The 11,802-nt window shown below is 66.8% G+C and overlaps 1 protein-coding gene across 1 annotated transcript; it reads left to right on the top strand.

Annotated features, from left to right (window-relative positions):
- Window positions 1-124: 124 nt before the first annotated feature.
- On the top strand, window positions 125-5,058 carry GCC1 (GRIP and coiled-coil domain containing 1). The gene is made up of 3 exons (XM_058022554.1): window positions 125-130; window positions 805-1,778; window positions 2,302-5,058. Exons 2-3 carry the CDS (start codon window positions 816-818, stop codon window positions 3,574-3,576), a joined length of 2,238 nt encoding a protein of 745 aa, XP_057878537.1. The 5' UTR covers window positions 125-130; window positions 805-815; the 3' UTR covers window positions 3,577-5,058.
- The last annotated feature ends 6,744 nt before the right edge of the window (window positions 5,059-11,802 follow it).

Raw genomic sequence — 11,802 nt, forward strand, 5'->3', positions numbered from 1 at the left:
ATCGCTTTATGTGGGGGTGGCTCCGCCCCGCCTGTAACCGCTGCCTTTGCCCCGCTCCTCCAGCAGCTTCCGGCAGAAGTGGCGGCGCGGCGGAACCGGCCGGAGGTGAGGGGGGACCGGGGAACCGGGGGTGAGGATGGCGGGGCCGGGGCTTGCGGGGCGGCCGCAGCGGTCAGGGTCGGAGTCGGGATGGTCCAGAGGGGCTGACGGTGCTGGGCCCGGGTGGTGTCCAGAGGGATCACGGTGGCCCGGGGGTCAGGGTGCTCCTGAGGAGGGGTTCTGAGGGGTCAGGGTGCTCCTGAGGAGGTGACAGTGGAGGGCCCAGGGGGGTCTGAGGGGTGTCTGGGCGGTTGGAGTGGTGTCTGAGCGCTCAACATGGGGGTCCCGGGAGGGTCAGGAAGGGGGTCCGGGAGGGCAGTTCAGGGCGGTGTCCTGGGGGTCAGGGGCCTATCCTGGCGTGGTCAGGGTGGGGGTCCTGGAGGGCAGCTCAGAGTGGTGTCCTGGGGGTCAGGGGCCTGTCCTGGTGGTGTCAGGGTGGGGGTCCTGGAGGGCAGCTCAGAGTGGTGTCCTGGGGGTCAGGGGCCTGTCCTGGCGGGGTCAGGGTGGGGATCTCGAGGGGTCAGGCTGGGAGCCCTGGGCAGGTCAGGATGGGGTTCCTGAGGGGTTCAGGATGGCCCTCCCGGGCAGGGCATGGTCAGGGTGGTGTTTGTGATCTTTGCTGCCCGTTTGGTGTCCTGGTGCGCCCAGGGCGATGCTGTTGCCCATCCCAAAGGTGCCCTTTCTCCTTGCTCTGCTCGCCCCCAGGTTCCCCCGCCATGGAGAAGTTCGGGATGAACTTCGGGGGCGGCCCCAGCAGGAAGGAGCTGCTGGAGACCATCGAGACGCAGAAGCAGCAGCTCCTGCGCTTCCAGGCGCGCCTCAAGGACGTCGTCCACGCCTACAAGAGCCTGCTGAAGGAGAAGGAGGCGCTGGAAGCCAGCCTGAAGGCGCTCTCCGTGTCCCACGACGGGGAGCTGCCCGCGCCCCCGCCCGCAGCCGCGGACTCCCCGGACGACCGGAGCTCGGAGCACAGCGAGGACAGCGCGGGCACGGCCGCCAGCGCGGACACCGCGGCCAGCCCGCCTGGGGGGGACGAGGAGGACAGACCCGCGGGCGGCCCCTCCGCGAGGGCCGAGGAGCCGAGCGGCGCCGAGGGCGGGGAGCCGAGCGGCGGCGAGCCCGAGCGGCGGCTGCAGCAGCTGAAGGCGCAGCTGGCCACGCTGACGGGCGCGCTGGCCACCGTGACGCAGGAGAAGTCGCGCATGGAGGCCTCGTACCAGGCGGAGCGGCGGCAGATGAAGCAGGAGCTGGAGGAGGCGGCGGCGCGGGCGCGGGCCGAGGCCGAGCGGCTGCAGGAGCTGCAGGAGCAGCTGGCCCAGACCCGCGGCCGCCTCCTGGAGCAGCAGCGCGAGCGGGAGCGCGAGCAGGGCGACCACGGGCTGATGCTGCGCGAGCTGCAGGAGCTGCTGCGCGCCGAGCGCGACGGGCGCCGCGCCGCCGAGCAGGAGCTGCAGCAGGCCCGGGAGGCGCTGGCCGGCACCGCCGGCACCGCGGAGCGAGCCCAGGGCCACGAGCAGCAGGCGCGGCAGCTGAGCCAGGAGCTGGAGGAGCTGCGCAGGGAGCTGCAGGGCGTGCGAGAGGAGAGCGGCAGGGCCGACCCGCGGATCCAGGAGCTGCAGGAGGAGATGGCCGGCCTCAAGAACCACTTCCAGCTGCAGCTGGTGCAGGAGATGAAGAAGGTGATTGCTGAGGCTGGTGTCCAGGGACTGGGGCTAGAGGCGCCAAATTCCCTCTCCCAGTCTCTGAGAGTCTGTAGAATCCTGGCTTGGGTTGATGGGATGACAGTCCTGGGGAACAGCTCTCTGTGGGATGTATCCAGACAGTGGGGCTGGAGTCAGACAAATTCCCCTTCCCAGTCCCTCAGATTCCAGGAGCTTCAAAATAAATGGCACAGGGTGCCCAGAGCAGCTGTGGCTGCCCCTGGATCCCAAGGCCAGGCTGGACGTTGGGGCTGGAGCAGCCTGGGACAGTGGGAGGTGTCCCTGCCATGGCGGCACTGGAGGGGTTTTGGGGTCCCTTCCCACCCAACGCATTCCAGGATTCCAAACACACAAAACCCTAAAAAGCCACGAAAGGGAGGTGTCTCAGGCAGGGTTCCTGGGGTGGGAAGGAGGGCCCCTTGTTGGTTTGGACAGAGCAGGGTCCCTGTGTGACCCCAAGTGTGTCCCCATGCTGCCCTAACCCTGCTGTGTCCCCGCACAGACAGCCCAGGCCGAGGAGCAGCTGCGGCAGCGCTCGCAGCGGGAGGAGCAGCGCGTGGCCGAGCTGGAGGCCCAGGTGTCCCAGGTGTCCGAGCTGCTGGGCACCTACGAGAAGGCCAAGCAGAGGGACCAGGGCACCATCCAGAGGCTCAAGGACCGCATCGTGCAGCTGGACCTGGAGAACAAGACCTTGGCCATCGCCGCCTCCAGCCGCTCCCTGGGCGAGGTGGCCGTGGAGGAGGCCACCCTGGACGTGAGCGTGCTCAAGGAGAAGATGGAGAAGCTGCGGAAGCTCCTGCAGGCGGCGGCCGGGAAGGGCGCGGAGGCGGAGGAGCCGCAGGAGCCGGAGCCGTCCCCGAGCGGTGGGGACGGGGACAAGGCCCCGGGCGGGCACTGCCAGCAGGAGCTCAGGCAGCTCAAGGAGGAGTTCGAGCGCTACAAGGTGAGGGCGCAGCAGGTGCTCAAGAGCAAGGCCAGCAAGGACGTGGGGCTGGCCAGGGAGCTGGAGGAGGCGCGGGAGCAGCTGGCGGAGCTCCAGGACAAGCACGTGCTGCTGCAGCTGGCCGCGGACGACGCGGAGAAGCGGCACCGGCAGGAGCTGGAGGCCCGGAAGCAGGAGCTGTCCCAGCTGCAGCAGCTGCACCGGCAGGAGCTGGAGCGGTGCCAGCTGCAGTTCCGGGAGCGGGCGCTGCGCCTGGAGGAGGAGATGCACAAGCAGCGGGACCGGGCGCTGGCCGTGCTGGCCGAGAAGGACCGGGAGCTGGAGCAGCTCCGCACCCTCGCGCTGCCCCACGGCCCCAAGGGCTCCCGGGAGGGCGGGCCCGGCCCCGGGGACGCTCCCAGCCAGGACTCCTCGGAGATCCTGCCCCAGGAGCTGCAGCTGTGCTCCGGCTCCGAGCCCACCTTCTTCCTGTACGCGGAGCAGCTGGCGCGCAAGGAGGTGGAGATCGCGGCGCTGCGCAAGCACCGGCACCGGCTGGAGGTGCAGCTGCACCAGCTGCAGGGCAGGGCCCTGGCCGAGGAGGACCGGCACCGCGAGGAGGTGGCGGCGCTGCGGGACGAGATCCAGAAGAACTGCCGCGATAAGAGCAGGGAAGGAGCCAACCTGGAGTACCTGAAGAACGTGGTGTACCGGTTCCTGACGCTGCCGGACGCGCGGGGCCGCCAGCAGACGCTCACGGCCATCCTGGCCATCCTGCACTTCAGCCCCGAGGAGAAGCTGAGCATCGCCAAGAGCTCAGCCCACGGCTCCTGGTGGCCCCACGGGAAGAGATGAGGGCTGGGTTTTATTCCCTTTGCTGTAAGAGCTCCTTCCCGAGGACTGACCGAAACCTCGTCCCAGCCACGCTCGCACCTCTCTGGGATTTGGGCTCCAGCTGGGGTTTTTAGCACTAACTTGCCAGGATTTGGGCTCCAGTTGGGGTTCTTAGCACTAACTTGCAGTGAGGTTGTGCCAACTTTTCCAGCCCCAAAGCCTCTGTGGTGGGAATTTGCTTCGAGTTGAGACTTGATTTGGAAACCATGGAATTGAAGATGCTGAGGTTTTTTAAAGGTGGTTTAAAAGCAATCCCTACCTTTCAGACGTGGCATCGAGTGGAATTCACTTGGATCTTCAAGCTCCAGCCAGGCTGGTGACTCAGGAGATGAAAGGGAATGTGGGAAGCACTTTAGGTGGAGCTAAAATAGCAGCAGGCCATGGAAAGCTCAGGAAGATGGGGCTCAGTGCAGGAAATCTTGGGCATTTCCCCTAAGGCTCTTTTCCAGAGCCTAATTTAACCAGTGGATGCAGCTCCAGGCTCATCCAGGGGCTCAGGCTCTCCTTCCTTCCCAGGGATCCTCTCTGGGCTATCAGGGATTCTAGGAAGGAGAAAGGATCTCCCTGTGGACGATTCCCGTCCTGAGGGTGTTGTTTGGAATTAAATCCTGGCTCTAAAGCTAGGCCCAGAGACAGGGACAGGTCTGGATTAGCACCCCCAGGGGTCCTGGAGCCCAGTCAAGAGCAGGTTTGGGAGCAGCTCCTGGTGCTGCACTGCCCAGAGAGCCTTGGGAAGGATCAGCCACTCCTGGCACTGCCAGGGACAAGGACAGGGACGTGGAACTTCCTCCTTTGCTCCTTGGCTGTCCTGGCCCTGTCAGCAGCCAAACTCCCTGGATTCCACTGTGGCCAGTGCAGCCCTTGGTGCCAATTTCTCCTCCAAAAAATCCTCAGGGAAAACGTGCCCTGGGCAGAGCCTGTCCCTGCTGGGAGGGGGCAGAGCTGGGGGATGTTCCACGGGGAACAGCAGGATCCAGGTGCTGCCCTGATGGGAGAGTTTGTCCCAGGAATGTTTGAAACGCTCCTCAAGGATCAAAGTGCTGGCTCAGCCAGGAGAGAGCCCAGTGCCTGCTCCCAGTTTGGAAGTGCTGAATCAAGGGGTGCCTCTGGAATGGCAGGGATGGCTCCAGCTCTTTCCCTGGAGCCGTTCCCAGGACTCCAGAGGGAGGTGGAGCCTCCTCCTGCTGTGGCTTCACTGCTCGGGCTGGGGGCATGGATCCCTGTTCTCCCTCTGCTCCTGCAGGATGGAGTGACCTGGAATGGGCCCCAGGGGTGGTGGGGACCCAGCAGGGCAGAGAAATGGGGTGGGACCCAGCTGGGAGCACAGGTTGGAGCAGGAAATCGGTGTGGGATCCAGCTGGGAATCAGTGTGGGATCCAGCAGGGAGAGCAGGGGATCAATGTGGGATCCAGCAGGGAGAGCAGGAATCAGTGTGGGATCCAGCAGGGAGAGCAGGGGATCAGTGTGGGATCCAGCTGGGAGAGCAGGGGATCAGTGTGGGATCCAGCTGGGAGAGCAGGAATCAGTGTGGGATCCAGCAGGAATCAGTGTGGGATCCAGCAGGGAGAGCAGGGGATCAGTGTGGGATCCAGCAGGGGAGAGCAGGGGATCAGTGTGGGATCCAGCAGGGAATCAGTGTGGGATCCAGCAGGGAGAGCAGGGAATCAATGTGGGATCCAGCAGGGAGAGCAGGGGATCAGTGTGGGATCCAGCTGGGAATCGGTGTGGGATCCAGCAGGGAGAGCAGGGGATCAGTGTGGGATCCAGCAGGGAGAGCAGGGGATCAGTGTGGGATCCAGCTGGGAGAGCAGGAATCAGTGTGGGATCCAGCAGGGAGAGCAGGGACAAGGCAGGATCCATCTGTGAGGACCCAGATCCATCCCATGCCCTCTGTCTGTCCCTGGCAGAGGAGGATGAGGAAGATGAGGAAGCTGCTGCAGGGGACATCTCCAGGAGTGCCCAGCTCCGTGTCACTGTCACCCTCCTGCAGCTCCCAGTGCCATTCCTGCCTCTGCTCCCCTCCAGCCCCTCTCCCTCCCTCTTCCCTCTGTCCCTGCAGCCAATATCCCTGAAATAAAGGTAAAATTCCTCTTTGAGGGGACTCTGGTGGCTCCTGGGGACTGGATGGGCATTGCTTGGGGATTTTTGGTGGATGTTGGAGCATTCTTGGGTTAAAATTATCACAAAATCGTTAAATCCCGTGATTTCCAGAGGTTCCTGGGAGTGTGAGAACGGGAATGGTTAATTCCTGCACCTGCACTCGGGCTGTGGCAGCTGAGGGGATGCAGAGGAGCCTGGCACTGAGAATCGTGGGATGGTTTGGGTGGGAAGGGACCCCAGAGCCCCTGCAGTGCCACCCGTCCATGGCAGGGACACCTCCACTGTCCCAGGCTGCTCCAGCCCCAGTGCCCAGCCTGGCCTTGGGCACTGCAGGGATCAGGGGCAGCCCCAGCTGCTCTGGCAATGCCAGCCCAGGCAGGAATTCCTCATTGCCAAGATGCCACCCATGGCTGCCCTCTGGCAGTGGGAGCCATTCCCTGTGTGCTGTCCCTGCAGGCCTTGTCCCCAGTCCCCCTGCAGGCCCTGCCAGGGGCTCTCAGCTCTCCCTGGATCCCTCTCCAGCTCTCCCCCAGCTCTCCCACCCTGGCTCCCTGGGAGCTGAGGGGCTCCAGCCCTGCAGCAGCTCCGGGGCCTCTCTGGGCTCTCTGCAGCCCCGCAAGGAGCTCCCGGCTGCTCTCCCGGCGCTGCTCCCTCATTCCCGGTGTGCCCGGGGGCATCCGAGCGCTCATTTGGGCTCTCCCGTGCCTGGGGCTGATCCCTCCCCGCTCCCGGGCTGGCACGGCGCCGCTGCTCCTTGGGAAGCTCCTGGGAAGCTGCTGCCGCCCGGCCGGGCAGGTTCCTCCGGCTGCGCCGCGGCCGTGTCCCGCAGCGGGGCGTGGAGCGAGCCCGGGCCGCAGCGGGAGCCGCTTCCAGCTCCCGCTCCATCCGTCCGGGCTGCGGCCGGCAAGGCTCCGGGTTCCGGCCATGGCCAGAGCGCAGGAACAGCCCGCGGCTCTCTCGGATATCCAGGTAAGGCTGCGGGGCGCTGCGTTCCCCTTCCAACAAACCCTGCCGAGGGAGGTCCCCCCGCGCGGGGCTTGGGCCACCAGCGCTTTGGGGACCGCCGGAGAGGGAGGGTGACACGGCCGGGCAGGGACACGGCCGGGCCGGGCTGTCGCTGGGGCCGGACCTGGCTCTTCCCCGGCTCCTGCCCCGCTCTCCCGGGCCCGGGGTCCGCCCGGCTCCGGCGGCCGCTCCGGTTCGTCAGGCGCCGTCGGGAGCCGCTGCGGGCGGGACGCGGCTTCTCGGCGCTCCCCAGCCCCGGGTGAGGGAAACTTGGGCGGAGATCCCAGCGGGAAAACTCGGGAGGAAGGAGCAGGGAAACCCCGCCAGGTGCAGCCGCCGCAGAGGGACTGCTGAGGAACCGGCCGTGCCCCTCTGTGCCCCCGAAACGCCTTCGCTGCGGTTCCTGGGCGCGGCTTTGGGCAGGGATGGCCGAGGGACAGAGTCCGGCCGTGCCCAGGGTCCCACATCGCAGCCCCGTGGGGGCTCGGGGTGGCCCCGCTCCCGGCCGGCCCAGCCCGCGCTGCCTCCGTGCCTCCCGCAGGTCCTGGCGCTGGCGGGCGTCACCGTCCCGGCCGCGCTGCTCAGGTGCGTCCTGTCCTGTCCCTATCCCTCGCCCGGGGCTGGCACCTGGCGGGCCGGGACATTCATCCCCCACCCCGTCCCCTGCAGCCTCCTGGGCAGCGGATCCGTCCTCGCTGTCACCTCCTGGCAGGGGCGCTGCTGCCACATCCAGGTGAGTGCCACCGGCTTGTGACAGCGCTGCCACATCCAGGTGAGTGCCACCGGCTTGTGGCAATGCTGCCACATCCAGGTGAGTGCCACCGGCTTGTGACAGTGCTGCCACATCCAGGTGAGTGCCACCGGCTTGTGGCAATGCTGCCACATCCAGGTGAGTGCCACCGGCTTGTGGCAATGCTGCCACATCCAGGTGAGTGCCACCGGCTTGTGTCACTGCTGCCACATCCAGGTGAGTGCCACCGGCTTGTGGCAATGCTGCCACATCCAGGTGAGTGCCACCGGCTTGTGACAGTGCTGCCACATCCAGGTGAGTGCCACCGGCTTGTGGCAGTGTCACTGCTGCCATATCCAGGTGAGTGCTACCAGCTTGTAGCAATGCTGCCATATCCAGGTGAGTGCCACCGGCTCCCAGGGACACAGGGCTGGGTCTGGCCCCAGCTAAGCCCGAGTCAAAGCCGAGCCAACAGCGGGTTTAAAGCCCCGGGCAGGGGACAGGAGGTGCAGGATGCCCCAACACCCGGCATCCGCCCCGGTCCCCGGGAGCCGCCGAGCCCAGCCCGTGAAGGGGCTGCTGCCGACAGAGCTAACGCGGTGCCCTGTCCCCAGCTGCGGCCCCTGTTCCTCCTGGCCCTGGCAGATTTCCTGGGTGCCACCGCGCTGCTGGGCACGGGAACCATCCCGCTGCTGCCGGCCCCGCTCTCCGTGCCCGCCTACGCCGTCTGTCCCTACGGGCGGATGCTGACCACGGTAAGGGGACACTGCTGGGGACGGCTGAGGCTGGAGTGTCCTGGGGACACTGTCCTGGGGTCCCCTCCTCGGGATGGGCACCGGGACAGGTCTGCCGGGCCGGGGTGGAGCACGGGGAGGGACGGGCAGCGGCAATGGGGGATCCTGGCGGCGCTGGACACAACAGGATCCGCGGTCCCTTTCCCTCTCCTCTCTCTCCCAGACCTCCTACGCCGTCTCGTTCCTCATGGTCGTTGTTTACGCGTACGAGTCGCACCGCACCGTGCTCGGGGGGCGAGCCCGGCCCCCGGCAGCGCTGCAGGTCCGAGCCTGGCCCGGGCACACCCGGCGCTGCCAGGGCAAGGGAGCAGCGGGGCGGTCCAGGGCAGCCCCTTTATGGAGTTCGGGGTTCCCCCGGTCCTGGCAGGGCGGGGCGGTCCAGGGCAGCCCCTTAGCCCGGGAATTTGGGGTTCCCCCGGTCCTGGCAGGGCGGACCCTCGGCCGCGGCCGCCCCTCAGCCCCGGCTCACGGCGCTTCTCCCGCAGGAGCGGAGCCGCTGTCTGGAGCGGGCCTGGCAGGGCATTCCCTACGTGCTGGCCTGGTAGGTGCCCGTTCCAGTCCCGGCGGAGCGCCCTGGCCGTGCCGGGCTGGCCCGGGGCTCCCGCCTCACACCAGCCCTCGTCCCTTGTCCCGTGCCCAGGCTGGTGCCCGCTCTCACCCTCCTGGTGCAGCTGCTCGCCCGCGGCTCCTCCGCCGCCGCCATCGCGCCCGTGGTGCCCTGGGCCGGCTCCAACGACACCTTCGGCCTTTACTGCTCCAGGTACGGCCCCTCCGCCCCGCCCTGCCCTGCTCGGGGCAGCCCCGCACACCGGGCGAGGCTTTGGGACCTCCAGCCCCGCTCTGTCCCCGCAGCTGCCTCCTCCTGATCCACCCGAGCCGGGACATCTGCTCCCAGGTGGGCGCTGCCTCCCCTCGCTGCCCCCACCCTGCGGGGCCGGGGGCTCCGGGGGGCTCCGGGGGGCTCCGGGGGGCTCCGGGACCCGGCCCCGCTCATTCCCGCTGCCTCCCAGTCCGGCGGGGACGCGAACGCGGGGCTGGAGGAGAAGATCATCTTCCTGCTGTACCTGGGGCTGGTGCTCGGCTGCTGCTCGGTGAGGTCCCGGCCCCGGGGGAGGCCCGGGGGTGCCCCGGCCGCGCTGAGCCCCGCCCGTCTGCCCGTCCGCAGCTCCTGTACCGGCGGGTGCGGCTCCGCTGCCGGGGGAGCGCGGCGCTGCCGCTGCTCGGCCTGCACCGGGACGGCGGCACCGGCGGCAGGAGCGGCCGCGGCGTCAGCAGAGCCTTGCTGCACTTCCAGCTGGTTTTCCTGCTCTGCTGGACACCAGGCAAGGCCGGGGGGTGCCCCACAGCCCTGGGCCCCGCAGGGTCACACTGAGCCTGTCCCCATCATCCCCAGCCCTGCAGGGTCACACTGAGCCTGTCCCCATCATCCCCAGCCCTGCAGGGTCACACTGAGCCTGTCCCCAGCTCCCCCAGCCCTGCAGGGTCACACTGAGCCTGTCCCCAGCCCTGCAGGGTCTCACTGAGCCTGTCCCCAGCTCCCCCAGCCCCGCAGGGTCACACTGAGGGTGTCCCCATCATCCCCAGCCCTGCAGGGTCACACTGAGCCTGTCCCCAGCTCCTCCAGCCCTGCAGGGTCTCACTGAGGGTGTCCCCAGCTGTCCCAGCCCTGCAGGGTCACAGTGGGGGTGTCCCACCAAGGAATGTCCTTCTGTGTCCCATCCACAGCCTTCCTCCTCACCATCCTCTCCTTCACCAGCATCAGCCCTGCCTCGCTCTTTGTGCTCTACGTGTCCACAGTGAGTAAAGCCCTTTTTCCAGGGCTCCAGGCTGGACATTTGTCCCCATCCCACGTGGGAGCTGTGACAGCCCTTGGGGACACCCTGGGCAGGGTGAGGACACAGCCCTGGGCCCAGCGTGGCTCTCCCCACTGGATTTTGGGTTGGGATTTTGGGTTGGGTTTCCCCCTTTGGCTTTCCCCGAAGGGTGGATGTCCTTTAATTGGCCACACCGAGGGGAAAGTCCCCCCGTGTCCTGTGCCACCCTGCCTGGGCTGTGCCTGCAGGGACCGGGAGCCCTGACCCTCTGTCCCCGTGTCCCCAGGCCCTGAGCGTGTCCCTGCAGGGCTTCCTGCACAGTCTGGTCTATGGCTGGATGAGGGAGAACTTCCGACGGGAGGTGCTGGCCCGGAGCCTGTCCCTGCAGAGCCCCGAGGGGATCGAGGCTTTCTACGACAACTCCCTGGGGGCTGCTCCCTGAGCCCATCCCATTCCCTGGGGGCTGCTCCCTGAGCTCATCCCATTCCCTGAGCTCCCACCTCATCCATTCCCTGGGGGCTGCTCCCTGAGCCCATCCCATTCCCTGGGGGCTGCTCCCTGAGCTCATCCCATTCCCTGAGCTCCCACCTCATCCATTCCCTGGGGGCTGCTCCCTGAGCTCATCCATTCCCTGGGGGCTGCTCCCTGAGCTCATCCATTCCCTGGGGGCTGCTCCCACCTCATGCATTCCCTGGGGGCTGCTCCCACCTCATGCATTCCCTGGGGGCTGCTCCCACCTCATGCATTCCCTGGGGGCTGCTCCCACCTCATCCCATTCCCTGGGGGCTGCTCCCTGAGCTCCCACCTCATCCATTCCCTGGGGGCTGCTCCCTGAGCTCATCCATTCCCTGGGGGCTGCTCCCACCTCATCCCATTCCCTGGGGGCTGCTCCCACCTCATCCATTCCCTGGGGGCTGCTCCCTGAGCTCATCCCATTCCCTGGGGGCTGCTCCCAGCTCACCCATTCCCTGGGGATTGCTCCCACTGCATCCTGTTCCCTGTGCCCAATCCCAAAGCCCGGCTGGGATTTGCACATTCCCAGCAGCTCAGGGAATCCTGGAATGGCTGGGTGAGAAGGGACCCCAGCGCCCCTCGAGTGCCACCTCCCACGGCTCCCGGTGTCCCAGCAGGATCCCCTGGATGCAGCCCCGGGTGCCCAGAGAGGTTTGGGGAGGCTGAGTGGGGCTGAGCAGGTGCCACAGCGCTGGAGACCCCCCAGCTTCCACAGACCCGCAGGGATGGAATGCTGGAACCACTGAGGCTGGGGTGGCACTGCAGGGGCTTTGAGGGCCCTTCCCACCAAACCATTCCAGGACTCTGGGATATTGGGCTTGCAGGAGATGGGGTCTGGCCTCCTTGGGAGGAATGCAAGGCTAAGAATGCATCCCTGAGGGAGAATTCCTAAAGAGGGAAGTTCAGGCTGCTGAGGAACAGCTACAAGAGATGCTGGAGTCCCCACTCCAGGAGGGATTTCAAAGCCCTGCTGTGGATGTGGCACTTGGGGACTCGGTCAGTGGTGGCCTTGGCAGTGCTGGGAATGGTCGGACTCGATGTTCCAAGGTTTTTCCAACCCTCTGTGATTCGATGCCTTGGGAGGGGCAGAGGGACACACAGCCACCCCCAGGTGCTGTGAACTCTCTGGAAAATCAGGATGGCTACGAGTGACCGAGAGCAGGGACAACCATTCCCCACCCAATAAACCTCCCCAGCCTCCAAACCAGGACCAGTTTGGCTCCAGGGTTTT

This window comes from Melospiza georgiana, chromosome 4 (assembly GCF_028018845.1).
Source record: "Melospiza georgiana isolate bMelGeo1 chromosome 4, bMelGeo1.pri, whole genome shotgun sequence".
NCBI classification, from domain to species: Eukaryota; Metazoa; Chordata; class Aves; order Passeriformes; family Passerellidae; genus Melospiza; species Melospiza georgiana.